A 17569-nucleotide genomic window follows, 5' to 3' on the forward strand; every position below is an offset into this window, starting at 1 on the left:
CGGGCTTGGGGAAGGCGCATGGTCGGAGGAATGCTGCCGCAGCTCCGTGAGGACATTTGCCGTACTGCCCTGCCGCCCTTTCTTGAGCCGGATGGCTGATGTGCGACAGACCAAATTGGCCGATTGACAGGGCTCACACGGTCGTTGCGTGGTGCATTTCACTTTACGCCGACGACAGGCGTCACAGGCCTGCTTGATGGTCTCTCGGGGCATAGTCGGAGGAGGTTATGTGGAGAGAGTCTGGATTCCGAGACACTCCGGGGAGAAAAATGGGACCACAATGCCAAGCATTCAGAATCCTTCAATTGGAAGTCTGTGTCGTAGTGCTACCTAAGTACGTCAACAGGGTAAAGCTAACAACCCATCATGTTCCCAGTGATCTTTGTCTCTGGCCCTCTCTCTTCCTTCCATCGTCTTAGTATCCCGCTTCACTCTCCTCCGCAGGATATGCGTATTGCAGTCTGATCACGTTCTGGCCCATGATTCTGTGCTGCTGATGAAGACAGCGGGTGGCATGATCGATCGATGGGAAAGTGATATAACCGTAGCTTGGGAGCAGGCCAACTTAGCATCAGGGCTAGCTGGCCGGGTGGAATAGACAACTTACTCTTCGCAGTCTCCCGTCTCTGTGTATCTTTCAATGTTTTTGGGCTCGTACTGCGCCATAGCTTCCAGGACCCGCGGATTTGACCAGTTGGTTGGAAGCCCAGTGACACAGAGCCTGTCGGATACTTGCGTTGCGACTGTTTGCTGCCATAAGTCCCACTGACCGCTGAGCATGCGATCCTTGTCAGATTCTGGATCCACAAGCAAAAGAATGCATCCGACTGTGTCAGAAATGTAGTTCATGGCCATAAAGATACGACCCAAGGCGACAGGGACAGTGAAGAAAAGCACAAATCGTACTTTGTAGCCATTGAGGCTGTCCAGAGGCTCGCCGTGATGAATGAAAATCTTTGTGTCTCCAGCTCTAAAAGAGGCAATGGCTATCTCTGTTTCTTCCTGCCTAGGACATGTTCTTCTAACAGCATAACGACGCCCTAATCGCTGCTTCAGAAAAGCATGTAAGCCATTTGAGTCGTGGAAGCTATCGGTGAGAATCAGGAGCTGCCTCCGTTTGGGGAGATGATCTTGGATGAATCTGAGGAGGCCTGCCCGACGACTCTCTGTGGGTTTGAGCTCGAACACGACCAACTTCTCGTCGGGAGCGTCGGCTGATAGCTTTTCAAACTCGGGGAGAGGTCGCAGAAACCTCCTCAGAACGGGGATCGAAATTCCGACGGGACTATTGACAACGCGTATGCTATTCTGCTGTGTGAGCTCTACCCAGAACTTCATCCAGTCCTCCCCTGGATCATCGGGTTGCAGCGTTTCATAAGGTCCGTCGAAAAGAATGTAGTGAAACCACTCCAGATTCACTTCTTTGTACTCGACGCGAGGAAGCAGTGCCTGTGGTGTTGCAACGAGCAAGTGGTGAAGATGGGGTTGGATGAGGTCAGTGTCCACTTCACCGTCCTCAATCAAAGTCCGCCGTACAAGTTTGGTCGATGGCGCCAGGCGTCCAAGGAATTCGGAGAACTCCTTCGCTTTGTTGATGTTTGGAAATACCAGAAGGGCATGCCACGCTGTCTCCCAGTTCGCTTGACACGCTGTCTCCCAATGCAGCATTGCATTCAGGATTGCAATCACGCTGCCCATGGTTGAGCGGTGGCGATCCCCTGCGATACAAACCACGTCCAGACCAGTCATGGATTTTTCGAGGAGCTTTCTCTGAACTGCAGTGAGCTCTCTGATTCCCGCCGATTTCAGTCCATCCCGCAGCCGAGGGTGCAGGTCCTGGACAGCGTCGATCCCCTCAGTTTCAGTGCCGAGAAGGTCAATATTGGTACTGTTACCAGACAGTTAGTATGTGTGGTAAGAGAACAGAGAGGGGGACTCACTTGGGCATACTTAAGACTGCGATTACGAGTATTCTATGTGGATACGAGTAATTGAGATATGGTGAGGGAGGGGACTGGAAGGATCTGTAAACAAGAGGGGAGGCAGAAAGATCAGGAAGGGGGAAGGAAGAGGATAAGTCTTTACTACCCCGTGTCATAGGTAAGTACCTTCCTCAACTCCTCGCATGCATCTTCAACTATAGGTGAATGTGGGATGAGCGTAAGCATGACCGGTCTCAATCAACAATATATTGGCGCGCTATTCTCTCAAATGGCATCTCTCCATACATATAACATATCTACTCCTTTGCATGATCCTCATGCACCTCGACCGAGTCCTCATAGGGATCAACATGCGTCTTGTGGAACTTCCTGGCCGACACTCCACGCTCAAACAGCACATCCAGCTCCTCATACGTGCGTCCCTTGGGCTCAGGCACGCGGAAAAAAGCCCACACCAGACAGCAGAGACAGGTTCCTCCCCAAAACCAGGCGGTAGCAGCGCCCCAGTTCCACGCGGTCGAGTTGAGTTGGTAGTTGGTCAACACGTTGACAACGATGTTGCTGATGTTGTATCCGGCACGGGCGAGCACGATCGTCTTGGCCTTCAGCCGGGTGGATGACAGTTCCGTCACGAGGGAGTAAGTGATGGGACCGATCGTGATGTCGTAGCAGAAGGTGAAGATGATCAACATGACACCAACCGCCCATTTGGCTGCGTTGTTTTCCTCCGGCGCCCAGTGTAGACTGCCCGTGATCAACATCAGGATGAAGGCAGCCGTCAGACCACAAAGGTGCAGTGTGCGACGACCAGCAACAGACATCAAGAACCATGAGCCCATTGTGCCCAGCAATCCGAGAGCATACTGGGCCAAGGAGAGGTTGAACGACTGGACCGTGGGCAATCCAGCTTGCACGCAGAAATAGGCAAAGTAGCCCATCAGGTTCTGTCCACAGAGGGTCTGCACCAGCCACACACCACACACGACCTCTGTCCGTCGCAGGTTGACACCCTTGAAGCAGTCGATGTATCGTGTGCCGGCGGACAGCGACTTCTCCAGCTCGTTGGTATGCTCGATCATAGCGATGGTCGCATCGGCGTCGAAGGTCGGGTCTCCAGTGGATGTCAATCGCTTCAGTGCACGATGGGCACCGTCCACATCACCGCGACGAACATGCCACCAGGGGGACTCGGGAGCGAAGAGGATTCCAAGGAGAATGGGGAGAGGCCACACCCATTGAATAGCGAAGGGGATGCGGTAAGCCCACTGGTCATCACGCGGGATAGAGCCACGGTTGACGCCGACGGCCACGAATTGACCTATCACCCAGCACATGTTGATATAGGTCGTCAGGTATGGGCGGAGCACCACGGGACACACTTCCGACGCATACTGCGCTGGCAGGGTCTGAAAGATACCCCAGGGGATACCGGCCAGGATCTCAGCAGCGAGCAACATCTGCACGTTAACGGCGAAGAAGAAGATGAAAATGACGGCGTTCATAGCGATTAAAGCACTGATCATGGTCCAGCGATATCCAATTCGTTCGCAGATCAGACCGTTGATCAACAAACCGAAGACCTCGCCCACTCGAGCTCCGTTGGAGAGGGCCGACTGCCAGGACGCCGGGACACCCCATTTACCATCGGACGTGGGCACGCCGTACTTCTTGTTGAAGGGAGGCGAGGCATACATGGACCCAAGCAGCGCCAGATCATAGCCCTCCATGATCAGCGTGGAGGACAGCAACACCGACCAACCCACAGCCTTGGGATAGAGCCGGATTGCCTTCCACAGAGTCATGGACTGCTCTTGCTGAGCGCCATGCTTTCCATGAGCCAGTTCGGGCTTGCGATGAGTGCCCTGGTGCTCGTCGGCGGTCGACATGATGAAGGATGGGAGACAGAAAAAAAAGACAGCAGAAATGATCAGACGGCACCAATGCTGCAGCCCATGACTTTGGAATCGACCATGCCAGAGAAACGAGTGATGAGAGGATACTTATACTCAGACGTCTTCAGATGACCCCAAGCCACGGGCGAAAACCCATCGTGCGACATCTGGGACAATCCGGGGTTTGCTGCACTCCACACTGGCTGCGGGGAGAAGAAGAGCACGAAATGGACCCGCTCGGGCCGGTGATTGGCACGAATGACCTGTTTCTCGGAGCCAAGTCGGAGGCTTGACGGTGTCTATCCGGAGTGCACGCCCTGCACGCTTCCGAGCAGCATCCGGTGGATTATAAGAAAGACTGCCCAGAACCGAGGAATTGCTTTCACTATGATTTGAAGGATCAGTGAACCACAGTCATGTCTCCTCACGCCATCCAGCTCGTGCCGACGGGTGCTAACAACTGGTGGAAGGAAAGCACCGTCTATCAGGTGAGTCCGGGCGCAAATCTACGCATAGCCACTCGTGTGAATTGTGGTTCTAATCGTATAGGTCTACCCCGCCTCATTCAAGGATTCTAATGGTGACGGCTGGGGTGATATTCCCGGCGTCATCGAGAAGATCCCGTATCTCCATGCGCTGGGCGTCGATGTCGTGTGGCTCTCGCCGCACTACGACTCGCCCATGCACGACATGGGATATGACATCTCCGACTATGAGAAGGTTCTCCCGGCGTATGGCACTGTGGAGGATGTAGAGAAGCTCATTGACGCCTGTCATCAGCGGGGGATGAAGCTTCTCCTGGATCTGGTCGTCAACCACACCAGTGACCAGCACAAATGGTTCCAGGAAAGCCGGAGCAGCAAGGACAACCCCAAGCGCGACTGGTACTTTTGGCGACCAGCGAGATATGACAAAGATGGAAACCGTCTGCCTCCGACCAACTGGCGCGGCTATTTTGCCGGCAGCACATGTGTGTCCATCCCTCCATCTGTCCCGTTCGGTGCTAATTGTTTAGGGACGTGGGACGAGCATACGCAAGAATACTATCTTCACCTGTACGCAAAGGAACAGCCCGATCTCAACTGGGATAATCCAGCCACCCGGAAGGCGATCTACGACAGTGCCGTGCGGTTCTGGTTGGACAAGGGAGTTGATGGCTTCCGTGTGGATACCGTAAACAAGGTATACGAATTTGAAATATCCTCCGAGCAACGCGCTTATACTCACTTCCCATAGTATAGCAAGTATACAGATTTCTCGGACGCTCCGATTACAGACCCGAAGAGCTACGTCCAACCGGCCATCGGCAAATGGTGCAATGGGCCCCGGATCCACGAGTTTCTTCGGGAAATGTACGACGATGTCCTGGAGCCATATGGTGATGTGGCAACGGTCGGCGAGCTGGCCAACACTCCCGACCCTACCCATGTTCTGCAATATGTTGGTGCATCCGCCAAGCAATTGAGCATGGTCTTCCACTTGGACATTGGTCATATCGGCATGGGCGACAGCCTGGAAGACAAGTACATCTTTCACCCATGGAAGCTGACCGAGATGAAGTCCATCGTCAGCAAGTGGCAATCGTTCATCGAAGGCACGGACGGCTGGACCACGGCATTCTGCGAGAACCACGACAACGGTCGGTCGGTATCCCGTTTCGGGTCCGATGCGCCTCAATGGCGGGAGCAGTCGGCCAAGATGCTGGCGCTGATGATGGTCGCGATGACAGGCACTCTCTTCCTCTACCAGGGCCAGGAGATTGGCATGATCAATGCTCCCGCGGATTGGCCCATCGAAGAGTATCAAGATATTGAAGGCCTTGGGTACTACCGCGAGGCCGAGCGCCAGACGGCGAGCGGTGTTGATCCCTCCCGCAAGGACCGCATCATGGCCGGTCTTCGCATCCTGGGTCGTGATCACGCCCGGCTCCCAATGCAGTGGGATGACTCGGTGAACGGTGGCTTCAGCATCGGGAAGCCGTGGATGCGCACCCACGACTTGTACAAGGAGATCAATGTGAAGAAGCAGGAGCACGACCCGAACAGCGTCCTGACATTCTGGAAGAAGACACTGCAGTTGCGCAAAGAGCATCGCGAACTGTTCATCCACGGCGCCTTCGAGGTTGTGGACTTTGACAACCAGCAGACATTTTGCTTCATCAAGTCCAGGGACGAAAGAAAGGCCTTGGTTGCGCTCAATTTCACTCCCGAGTCTCAACCATTCACGCAGGCATCGAAGGCCAAGGACATGCAGCTGCTGGTCAGCAATTCCCCCGAGTCTTCTTTGGATGTCCTCCAGCCGTTTGAAGGCCGGATCTACATCTCATAAATAGAACACAAGTTTAGCTTCAGGGCACAATGATAGATTCCTCATTCCACCTCGCGTACGCCCATGTATCCCGTCTCTTCCTGAGCTAGTTAGGATGGATACGACAGCGGACCTCGTTATAGTATACTTGGTGGAATACGAGACTTGTTCATGGTGCACTCGTGGCTCGTATTTGCCAAGGCAGGGTATAAAAATATCACTGATCATCGTGATCATCGTGCGCCATCGTATTGACGACCCACAATGGCTTCATCGTCTGCTGCAGCGCCAATGGAATCTTCCGCTGCTCTCTATCTGTGACTGGGATCCAACTTCGAAGTCTGCAATCAACGCCACCTCCTCGACCATGCGATCCTCGAGATTGGGATGGACGGTCCGGGTTGCCCGAAATAGTAGCAGGATGATCTCTCTATTCCAGCGGAATCCGACACTATACAAGTCTTCTGCCAGGCGAACCAGCCCTATATAAACGGCTTCAATGCCCACGGTTTTTACATTCCTCCACGCTCGACATTAAAGCATTACTTACAAACAAACAAGCACACATCACCTACAATGAAGCTGAACAATCTCGCCCTCTCCGTGGCCGGCGCGGCCTTGACTCTCGCCCTGGAAGCGCACGCAGACACTGTCCAGGGATTCGACATCTCGAACCACCAGGGTTCCGTTGACTTTGCGGCGGCGTATAACGCGGGTGCGCGTTTCGTGATGATCAAGGTATGGAAGTACTATCGGTGAACGACCTCACCTCCGAGCTAACGATCGCAGTCCAGTGAAGGTACTTCATACAGCGACCCATCGTTCAGCTCCCATTACACCGGCGCCACCGACGCCGGCTTCATTCGTGGCGGATACCATTTCGCCCTTCCGGACGCCTCCTCGGCCGCCGACCAGGTCAGCTACTTCATCTCCCACGGCGGCGGCTGGTCCAAAGATGGCATCACTCTCCCGGGCATGCTGGACATCGAATACAACCCCTACGGCGATACGTGCTACGGGCTCAGCGCGTCCGACATGGTCGCCTGGATCCAGGAGTTTGTGGATGAATACCACAGCGCCACCGGCGTCTATCCCATGCTGTACACCACGGCCGACTGGTGGAGCACCTGCACCGGGAATGCCAGCGGCTTCGGCGACAAGTGCCCCCTGGTTCTGGCGGCGTATAGCAGCTCCGCTCCTTCGACGATTCCCGGCGACTGGGCGACATATACCATGTGGCAGAACTCGGATAGCTATGAGTATGGCGGGGACTCGGATATTTTCAACGGTCCGTTTGAGTCGTTGCAGAAGATTGCCAATGCGGCGTAAGAAGTATATATATATTGATTGCTTATGGATCGGAATTGATTCCTAGTGTCGAGTATGTGATTCTACCTATTTAGAGCCTATTTATCTGCATCAGCAGCGATGTATTGCCTCGGCTAGGGATGGTGTAAGGGATAGACATGATCTAGCAGAGAAACGCAGATCGACTGGAATGTATGCCCCTCCTATTCTATCTACCATATTTCTCGACCGATCTTTCGCAGCTTTGTCACTGAAAATGTACATTCCTTGCACAGATACTTAGTATCTACATGTCTTTGTTGGACACATTCTATATTTGGTATGGACATCTCTTTCCAGGCTCTAGGAAACCTCGGTAATTGGACGGCTTGGTCATACAACTGCAGATTGTTATTAAATCAGTCGCACGAGTCGAGAAAATCCCTGTTCAGATATCCCTTCATGCTATCTCGCGAATACAACGGTAGCATTGTGGATGAGGCTAACGATATATAACTGGTATATATCTCCGTCCAGTGTCCGAATCCCTCGGGAAATGATGGCGAGTCCGAGCGTAGCAGGTTAATTAACATTGCGGGGAATCCACTAACGAGTTAGTGACTTTCTTTTCTTTGTTAGAAATGGTCTTGTATGAACCCTTGACCATATGTCTCGCAGGTACTTTCTAGACCAGCAGGGATCCCAGTGTTTGCTTCTTTCATTCCCCTTGATTTCCTGTTCCTGATATTTAGTTTCCGCCCCTGAGATTAGTCAGGACCGGGCCATGGACGCCTGGTTCATTCTTTCCGAGGGGATACTTCTAGGGTTATCATGGAGGGATCTAGGGAATGCTAGTCTCCCGTCAGGCAGCAGAGATGGCTGACTTCATACAACTTGCCCAGTCCAGAGTCCACTGTACAATCCATCAGCCTGCCGAGAAGCCGAGAAGCCACACTGCGCATGATGAAGCCACCAGACTCTCGTGGACGCCCATCAGGGGCAGATCTGAACTAGGCCCCTCCATTCGGTAGGACAGCAACTAGTGCCGAGCCCGAGGGCATTGGGGCCAACTCTGTCGGCGCTGTTCCATCAATCAGAAACTTCACACTTGCAGGCTCGACACTAGGCCATGCATCATGCATGAGAGTAGCAGTAAAATGTGGTGGCGGTTTCGGATACAGCAGAATGCGCCTGACTCAGCAGCCCTATCTCAGGGGGGATGCATTACCCGATTCGGAGGTCTAAACATCCCTTTCTTCGTCCTTCTCCTGTGCTCTCGCAAACCACCTTCCCCGGGTTCTCTTCGACTTCTAGGGGCGTGCTCCCTTTAAGTCCCCTCTGCTCCACCATATCGATATGCTCCATCATCCTCCGCCTAGACCACTTCGTACTCCACACGACCAGGGATGAGGATCTCCCTCGCTCCACCGACTAACGTGCCAAGATGAGACGGTCCTACACCGGGCAAACAAGTCATCAGTGCTTCCCTCGTCCCACAATCTCGATTACTGCGGGGTTAAGGTCACAACAATTCTAGCGAAATGACTTGGGATCTGCAAGGATACCCGCCAAGGGCCATGGCACAGCGTGCGGAGAGATCTTTCGTTGTTTCTTTGATGGTTTCGGCAATCAATGGCGGGTGGACCTCCCTGCGTCCGGAGAAAAAAGGGTGTTGAACATTCTCCTCGCCCTCGATAAGACCCAGGGGGAAGGTGCATATAAATAGGATGGAATGATAATCTCCCCCTCGGGCTGGCCGTCTTCATCCAGCCATTGACACTGCGACCTGAATCTTCCCATCCTTCCTAATCACGATGCATTTGGGAGGCTTCTGGCTGGCTGGCCCCTTGCTGGCCGCCTCTGCTTTGGCTGCCGCTACTCCGGATACGCATCAGAACTCGGCTCGCCAGACGACAAAGTATGCCCCGAAGCAGCCACCGCTGACCACGCCCTGGACCGACCTCGTCGGCACCGATCCGTGGCCGGAGTATCCGCGTCCGCAGTTGCAGCGGTCCAAATGGAAGAACCTGAACGGCATCTGGCAATATCAGGATGCGGGCAGTCTCAACGCCGTGCAGAACCCACCTTTTGGGCAGGCATTGGCAAACGAAGTGTTGGTGCCGTCGTGTTTGGAAAGCGGACTTTCCGGTATGTACCCTGGAGTGACAAATTTGAACATGTGGACTGACCGAGATCTTGTATGTAGGTATACAAGGAAAGGGAATGTATTATTCGTGGTTCCGCACGAACTTCACCGTTCCACGATCATGGACGAACCAAAGCGTGCTCCTGAACTTTGGCGCCGTGGATTATGAAGCGACAGTCTTCATCAACGGCAAGCAGGCTGGCTTCCACCGCGGTGGATACTTCCACTTTGCTGTCGACGCCGCCGAATATGTCAAATTGGGCGCCGACAACGAACTGTATGGCCCAACAATCCATATACAGCAATGAAACCACTAACCTCTCAGCCTGGTCTTCGTGCACGACCCCACGGACACCGGCGATGCGGTCATCCCCATCGGCAAGCAGAAGATCGTCCCGTCACACATCTTCTACACGCCCTGCAGTGGGATCTGGCAGAGCGTATGGATCGAATCCGCACCGCGGAACCACATCGCTCGCTTGGACCTCGATGCCAACATGGATGGAGAGGGTGAGCGACAAACAGACTGGGAGTATCATCATCGGGCTAACCGCATCATGCAGTGACCGTGCACGTCCACAGCAGTTCTGGCACCAGCACGCCGGTGGAGGTCACCGTGTTCGACGGCGATGACGAAGTGGCCACCCACAAAGGCACGTCCGAGTCGGCTTTCCGCTTCACGGTGCCCGACGTTAGCCTGTGGTCGCCCGACTCGCCCACGCTGTACAACGTGACCGTGCGGATGGGTGCCGACGAGATCCAGAGTTACACGGGATTCCGAACCATCTCCAAGGGCGAGGTGGATGGCGTCGTTCGGCCGTTGCTGAATGGCGAGTTTACGTTCATGTTCGGCACGCTAGACCAGGGGTACTGGCCTGATGGGCTGTACACCGCGCCGACGCGGGAGGCGATGGTCTATGATTTGAAGGTGCTCAAGGGGTTGGGTTTTAACATGTTGCGCAAGCACGTAAGTAGGTTGAGCTGGCAGTCACGATAAAGTGTTAACACTTGCACAGATCAAGGTGGAACCTGCTCTGTTCTACCGCGCGTGCGATGAACTGGGTCTCCTTGTCATCCAGGATATGCCGTCCCTGAGGCCATTGGAATCGATCTTGCCCAACGCGGAGCAGCAGAAGGAATTCCAACGCCAGCTGGAACTTCTGGTGACCCAGTTCAAGAGCTTCCCCAGCATCATCACCTGGGTACGTGTTATGCCATGATGACCATGCGATAGGGCTAACAAGCGACTGCAGATCATCTACAACGAGGGCTGGGGCCAACTTATCGATGGATACCCCGAGTTCGCCTTGACCGATCGTGTGAAGCAGCTGGACCCGAACCGCCTTGTCGATGCGACATCCGGCTGGGTCGATCACGGCGCTGGAGACTTCAGCGTAAGTAACCTAGACAGAGTTGATCCGCAGATCCTAATCCATGCAGGACAACCACCACTACGCCAACCCGCAATGCGGAAGCCCCTTTTACTCTCTCTCTTCCAGCCCGTTTGACCCGACCCGGATCGGGATTCAGGGCGAGTTCGGCGGCATTGGGCACAACGTCTCGATTGAACAGTATGTCCATAGAGTACCTGACTCCGTAAATATCCACTGACAGAAGCAGCCTGTGGAACGACCAAACCGCCATCAACGGAATCAACCAGACATACGAAATCGACGACACACTCGAGATCTGGAACTACCGCAGCCACATCCTCCTCTCCGAACTGGAGGACCAGACGCGTCGGTTCTCCTGCAGCGGCGGCGTCTGGACGCAGACGACCGATGTCGAAGGCGAGGTCAACGGCCTCATGACCTATGACCGCCGCGTGAAGAGGTTCGACACGGAGCAGTGGAGAGCCGACATCCAGGCGCTCTACGATGCTGCGGCGTCGCGCGGTGGTCGGTCGTGACTGTAGAGTACCTAATCCTGCAGCATTTTCTTCGTTTTCGTCCTTGACTGCACATGCCGACCAAGCTGATATCTCTGGCTGAGGGGACTCGGTCATTGATTCGATATACATACGAGATCTGGTATATATTACTTACCTTTTTAATTCGGGCTGTGTTGATAGGGATATACTATCGTTCCTAATAGACTGCTTTGGTTGAGTGGTGACAACGTTCCTGATGTATTTGAGCAGTGTAGGCAGTATGGGTGCTCATTGAAAACGACGCTTGTCATATATGCATAAACCACTAGTACCCGGTCACAACTACAAGTCTCGCAAGCCCACGCTCTCACTCGCCCGAAAATGTGAATGACTACTGGCATGCACCCTGTCAAAGCAAATATGTGGTATAAATCGAGCTACGCCATGGCACGCAATACATCGATATTCTAGTACAACTCATTGAATAGTTAAACGGCTAGCTGCTGTAGGGCGTCGCGGACTTGTGTGATGGAGTGTCGGAGAGTATGATTGGTGTGAGCGACGTGGACATCGCCGCTTTCTTCGGACAGTCTGCTCCAATGGCCGACTCAGGTCGATAAAGATTCGTCAGCGACAAACCGAGTGGCCTGACGGAGTGTGTGACATTGCACATCAAGTGCTTCCAGGAATGCCAAGTAATATGACGTGGGACGCCTCATTCCGTAAACAGCTGACTTGAGGCACCGACGGGAGTTTACATCTCTTTGAGGCACTGTTCCGACGGGGCGGAATTTGGTTTCATGACGACCTTCCGGGTCATATGATGTTGGCAGGCCGTAGGGTGCATTGTATCCAGTCGTGTTTCATTGCGGATACCCAAAGAGATTCTTGTAGTGAGCAGCTTCCACTGACTCATGGGTGGTGGAAGCCCCCCGTCTCCTGACTCGTCTGCTCACAGACATTATCTAACCGGACGGCCACGAGCCATGGCGTGTAAGGCTATGGCCACGCGGGGAGATCCTATTCGATATAGATTGACTAAGTTAATCAGATTTGCGGGGAACCTTCGATGTGAGACGGTGGAGGCGAGCAAATCCCCGAGTTCAACAGACCACGATGCTGTCGGTCACACGTCGGCATCTGAGCGAATGGCATCTATGGCGGAGGATTTTAAGATTGAGAAGATAGATCGCCGACAGGCACATCTCCGTCTAGAAATAAACATGACCCAACGGGCATCGATCGGATCGACAGGTTGTTAGTCGCGCACAAGTACCTGGCGATTATACGCGACTGTAGTGGACTGATAGTCGGATTGTTAGGTTAATCCCATTCCACTTTATATTTCCACTATGGAAGCATCAGAAGGCCCTCCGCGTAACCGAAGCTGGCTGCAGACCATGCAGGGGCCATACTAAATGGTTGGGAGTCGGTATGCCGTTCGTACTCATTGAACCCCGCTTGAACGATTCGCGATTCTCCACGCCGCAGACAAGTTGATCTGGCGTAGGTGCTGCGGCACCATGCACCATCGAACGTTTAGCGATCTTACGGATTGTCAGCTGCATGCTCCGAGTGGACAGATCTTTGTCCTTCCTGTCTCCTACCACAGCGCAGGTGTCCCGACTGACTGACGCGTGGCACGGAGTGAATCAGTCCGAAGATCTCAAGACACTACCAGTGTCCATGCCCATGCGTCCCTCTCAGATCAAGGTGCTCCATAAGCCCTTGGTTGACTTTATTGTCTGGTGGGTGCGATGGTCGGTCATTCTTGCAGGCAGAGACTAAGAAGTTTAGGCCGGGACTGCGCGAAGGTCTGGTAGTTTTCAGCATTGTTCCGACAAATTCTGGAGGTTGTTCTGGACCAGCTTTCGGTTCCGTTGTCCGTATATTCTCAAGGGGACTGCTGTTTGACAATGTTCCTCCGGGTTGTACTAATATTCGCAGCGCTTCGATCAACATTTCTCCAACCTGCAGTCTTCGTGCATAGCACCACAATTCTCCAGGAGTTTCCAGAATCGAAGGCGAATGTCCCCGCCGCCATAGTATCCCCAAATTCGGAATCGATTTCCCCTGAACATGTGTAGGAAAGTGGGGAAACCCCGGAGATACCGAGTCAGACGTGTCAAGTATGGTGGGGTCATTTCTGGGTGCGACCGCAGGAGCGCCTGTGGCGGGATGCTTCGATAGACTGGGCGTATAGTCGGCACTCGTTGTTCTGAAGGATGAATGGGGTTCGGTCAAGCATTGCCCAGAGGTCGGCGTGCTCTCACTCCTCCATTCAAGGCCACGCAGCCAGATGGGCGCCTGACGGTAACGCGTCTCGCGCAAATGGCCAGGCCGATAGGTTGTTTTCGCTGCAACCCTCTCCTGACTGGGATTGGGATTGTGACCTTCAACTGCGACGACAGCGGCCGCTCAGTGGCTTTCTGGGGGCTTCCAGCGGGGCCCAGCGGGCTGATGAGCAAATCATGAGGTAGCGTGGTGAAAACAAGAGGGAATAAGCAACGCCATCGCGGGATTCATTGGCGGGAGGCGTCAACCGTGGAGGGGCACTAACTCGATAGCCCGAGAGCCAAGTGGAGGCCAGTCAAGCACATGTCGGTCAGCAAACATGGCCCCAAGAAGCTGGAGAAATCTGGGGATGTGGAGGTCCTCCCCATCTCTGCGACTGTGGGGAAGAGGACAAGACGATCGGAACCCAGATGAGATCAATGACTGATTTCTGATGAATCGACTGATCAGGTCGGGGGCTTTCCCGGAGAATATCCTCTTTTCTGTCTCATCATCCCGTCTTGTCTCCTCCTGGGCCGAAGCCAGTCCGGAACAATACAGCCGAATTGGACAAGGATGACGATCCTTGGTTCTGACGCGGACCAAAGGATTGCGATCCAATGGGAAAGTTGGTCAGAAACGACCAGGAGACCGATCAGGAGAGAGCGGCGTGTGTGAATGGCACGACGCGCGGGGGGTGGGTTGAAGGTTGCAGTGATGGGGGATGATGTTGTAGTGAAGTAGACAAAGAAATTATATGAGGAGGTCGACCCTCGACCACCCAAAGTCCTCACCTGATCAACTCCCCTCTTCCTCTTCCTCTTCTTCTCTTTCCCATCTCTCGCTTCTCCCTCTCTTCTCTACATCTCCCTCGAGGTCTTCTCTTTTCTCACCGAATCCAGTGAGGTTCCTTACCACATCGAGTCCAACCCTACTGTCTCCCATCTCTGTCTACCTCCCCCAACATCATGTTGGTGGGAAACATCTATGTCATCGCCGGCGTCGCCGTCGTCGGCGGTGCCCTCTTTGGTTTTGATATCTCGTCCATGTCAGCTCAGCTGAACGAGAACTCGTACAAATGTTATTTCAACCAAGGCCCCAAGGGTCCGCCGTTCACCGACGATGAGAACTGCTCAGGTCCCCATTCTCTCGTCCAGGGTGGTATCACCGCTTCTATGGCTGCTGGTTCTTGGCTTGGTGCTTTGATTTCAGGTCCTCTGAGTGATCGAATTGGTAGAAAGTCTTCTATCATGGTTGGTTGTATTGTCTGGTGAGTTGGATCCTGTTTCTGACGTCCACATGGGAGATTCATCAACTGACTGGTATGGCACTCAATAGGATCATTGGTTCGATTCTGTGCTGCGCGGCTCAAAACATCGGTATGCTCATTGTGGGACGTATCATCAACGGTATTTCTGTCGGCATCGAATCCGCCCAAGTCCCTGTCTACATCAGTGAACTGTCTCCCCCATCCAAACGTGGCCGCTTTGTCGGTCTCCAGCAGTGGGCTATCACCTGGGGTATTCTTATCATGTTCTAGTATGTGCCTTTGTCCACCCTTCATCACCTCTTCGTCTAACGCGCCTCGCACAGTATCTCCTACGGATGCTCGTACATTGGTGAACAGAAGTCCTACAGCTACAGCACCGCCTCCTTCAGAGTGCCATGGGGTTTGCAGATGGTCCCCGCTGTCTTCCTGTTTTTGGGCATGATGCTGCTACCCGAATCCCCGCGTTGGCTGGCCCGCAAGGATCGCTGGGAGGACTGTCATCGAGTCCTGGCCTTGGTCCATGCAAAGGGTGATCTCAACCACCCCTTCGTGACCATCGAACTGCAGGACATTCGCGACATGTGTGAATTCGAGCGCCAACACAAGCACGTTACCTATCTGGATCTCTTCAAGCCGCGGATGCTGAATCGTACCCTCATTGGTTTGTTTATGCAAATCTGGTCGCAGCTGACTGGCATGAACGTCATGAGTTCGTTCCCCAAACCGTCTTTCTGTTGGCAGACCTGAACTAACGCCATATCTCTTTAGTGTACTACATTACATATGTGTTCTCCATGGCTGGGTACAGCGGAGATTCGAACCTCCTTGCGTCGTCCATTCAATACATCATCAACGTGTTCATGACGATCCCAGCGTTGCTCTGGATGGATCGCTGGGGCCGACGGAACACCATTCTGGTCGGCGCCGCCCTCATGGCTGCGTTGATGTATGCGAACGCGGGGATTATGGCGGTCCACGGCGTGGTCGTCCCTGGCGGGATCAACGGTGTCCCTGAGGAGTCTATGAAGCTCTCGGGTGGTGCGGCGAAGGGCCTGATCGCCTGTACTTATCTCTTTGTGGCTAGCTTTGCGCCTACGGTTGGACCGGCCTCGTGGACATACCCTCCCGAGCTGTATCCTCTGCGGCTGCGTGGTAAGGGTGTGGCCATGTCGACCTCTGGCAACTGGGCCTTCAACACCGCCCTCGGACTGTTCACCCCGGTGGCGTTTGAGAACATCATGTGGAAGACCTACCTCATCTTCGGCGTCTTCAACACTGCCTTCTTCATCCACGTGTTTTTTATTTTCCCGGAGACCGCAGGTAAGACGCTGGAGGAGACGGAGGCGATGTTCGAGGACCCGAACGGTATCAAGTACCTGGGAACCCCAGCGTGGAAGACGCGGGTCAAGACATCCGAGATCGCCCGTCTGGAACATGGCGACGTGGAATCCAAGAACATCCACCACCCCCACAACCCTCCCGCTGAGACACCTTCAGTCGTCGCTGCGGGAGGAAATGGGGAGACTGGAGAGTCAGCTGAGGGTCCGAAGACTGTCGAACACCAGGTGGAGAAGGCCATGTAGATCTCTACGTGACACATTGAGTTGCAGTGAATTTGTATGGGGATGAAGCGGAGTGTGGTTGATTGTAACAGACTTACTAGTGTGCATAGGCACCCGTAATTGAAGTTTTATTATTACTAAATTGCTTTGAGAATAATGTAGTGTACTCCGTACGCGATGGCCGCTGGATCCTTTGATATATATCATGATCTTCACCGGTTGGGTTCGGGATACCCCTACGGAGTATATGCCAAGAAACAGTCATTATATATCTCGGTTGAACTCCGTTCCGCTACCGCAACGGCAAGAGACCAACGTATCTCCATGTCATTCTGCGGTGACCTTACAGGTCTCCTCTTCTCAGTGTGAAGTACCTGTCCTCGATATAGTCATAGAATGAACATGGTTGTCTGATTCGGACCCCGTTGTTTACCCACCTACCTATCTACGTACGCCAATTGGGCATGTTAGGTAGCTATCGGTTTGCCACTCCAGAACGGGTGCCCGCCCTGAATGGTACTTAAGCTTTGATAAAGATTCCCTGAAACAGACAAAGCCGTGGAATCGCGGGACCGAAAAGGAAAAGTCTCAACAGAATCCGCCCCGAACTGGATAGGCGGGCTCTTGAAAAGGACTAGTAGGCTCCATCCGAGCCAATCAACAGGCAATGGACCTGAAAGGAACCCTGGAACAGCCACGGTGATTCGTGGCTGCGCACAAAAGCGGGCCGCCGTCGCCAATCAGACGGGCAATCCGGCAACTCCGTGCCATCTTCCCCCTCCGCCGCGGGAATTCGAGAATTGATTATTGTCCAACGTCGATCATCGTCCCATCTCCTGCTCGCCGTCTCTCTGTCTCGTCATCCCCCCTCCATCTTCGTTCATCAGGTTTTCCATCGCTTCATCTGTTTCTCTTCCCTCTTGTCCTTCCCGTCCCTCTTTCTACGTCATGCGACATTCGCTCGAGCCTTTTCCCTGCCGTTGTTGGAGATGATCGTGCTCCGTGTTGTTCCCTCCGT

The 17569-nt window shown here is 53.7% G+C and overlaps 5 protein-coding genes across 5 annotated transcripts; 4 read left to right on the forward strand and 1 right to left on the reverse strand.

Moving 5' to 3' along the window:
- Positions 1 to 291: 291 nt before the first annotated feature.
- Positions 292 to 3829, reverse strand: ATEG_01028 (putative MFS maltose permease; the record flags this gene model as incomplete). The annotated part of the gene is made up of 4 exons (XM_001208393.1): positions 292 to 313; positions 608 to 1888; positions 1941 to 1973; positions 2244 to 3829. 4 exons carry the CDS (start codon positions 3827 to 3829, stop codon positions 292 to 294), a joined length of 2922 nt encoding a protein of 973 aa, XP_001208393.1.
- Positions 3830 to 4251: 422 nt separating this feature from the next.
- Positions 4252 to 6163, forward strand: ATEG_01029 (alpha-glucosidase; the record flags this gene model as incomplete). The annotated part of the gene is made up of 3 exons (XM_001208394.1): positions 4252 to 4323; positions 4385 to 5017; positions 5072 to 6163. 3 exons carry the CDS (start codon positions 4252 to 4254, stop codon positions 6161 to 6163), a joined length of 1797 nt encoding a protein of 598 aa, XP_001208394.1.
- A 555-nt stretch (positions 6164 to 6718) lies between these two features.
- ATEG_01030 (lysozyme) lies at positions 6719 to 7471 on the forward strand (the record flags this gene model as incomplete). The annotated part of the gene is made up of 2 exons (XM_001208395.1): positions 6719 to 6880; positions 6932 to 7471. The coding sequence occupies 2 exons, from the start codon at positions 6719 to 6721 to the stop codon at positions 7469 to 7471; spliced, it is 702 nt and encodes a 233-aa protein (XP_001208395.1).
- Positions 7472 to 9243: 1772 nt separating this feature from the next.
- Positions 9244 to 11836, forward strand: ATEG_01031 (putative hydrolase; the record flags this gene model as incomplete). Its single annotated transcript, XM_001208396.1, has 10 exons — positions 9244 to 9577; positions 9636 to 9852; positions 9901 to 10085; positions 10139 to 10542; positions 10592 to 10777; positions 10829 to 10969; positions 11016 to 11146; positions 11190 to 11408; positions 11670 to 11716; positions 11775 to 11836. The coding sequence occupies 10 exons, from the start codon at positions 9244 to 9246 to the stop codon at positions 11834 to 11836; spliced, it is 1926 nt and encodes a 641-aa protein (XP_001208396.1).
- Positions 11837 to 14687: 2851 nt separating this feature from the next.
- ATEG_01032 (sugar porter family MFS transporter) lies at positions 14688 to 16572 on the forward strand (the record flags this gene model as incomplete). Its single annotated transcript, XM_001208397.1, has 4 exons — positions 14688 to 14989; positions 15058 to 15258; positions 15313 to 15650; positions 15758 to 16572. 4 exons carry the CDS (start codon positions 14688 to 14690, stop codon positions 16570 to 16572), a joined length of 1656 nt encoding a protein of 551 aa, XP_001208397.1.
- Positions 16573 to 17569: the final 997 nt, after the last annotated feature.

Source organism: Aspergillus terreus, genomic scaffold (assembly GCF_000149615.1).
Source record: "Aspergillus terreus NIH2624 scaffold_2 genomic scaffold, whole genome shotgun sequence".
NCBI lineage: Eukaryota > Fungi > Ascomycota > Eurotiomycetes > Eurotiales > Aspergillaceae > Aspergillus > Aspergillus terreus.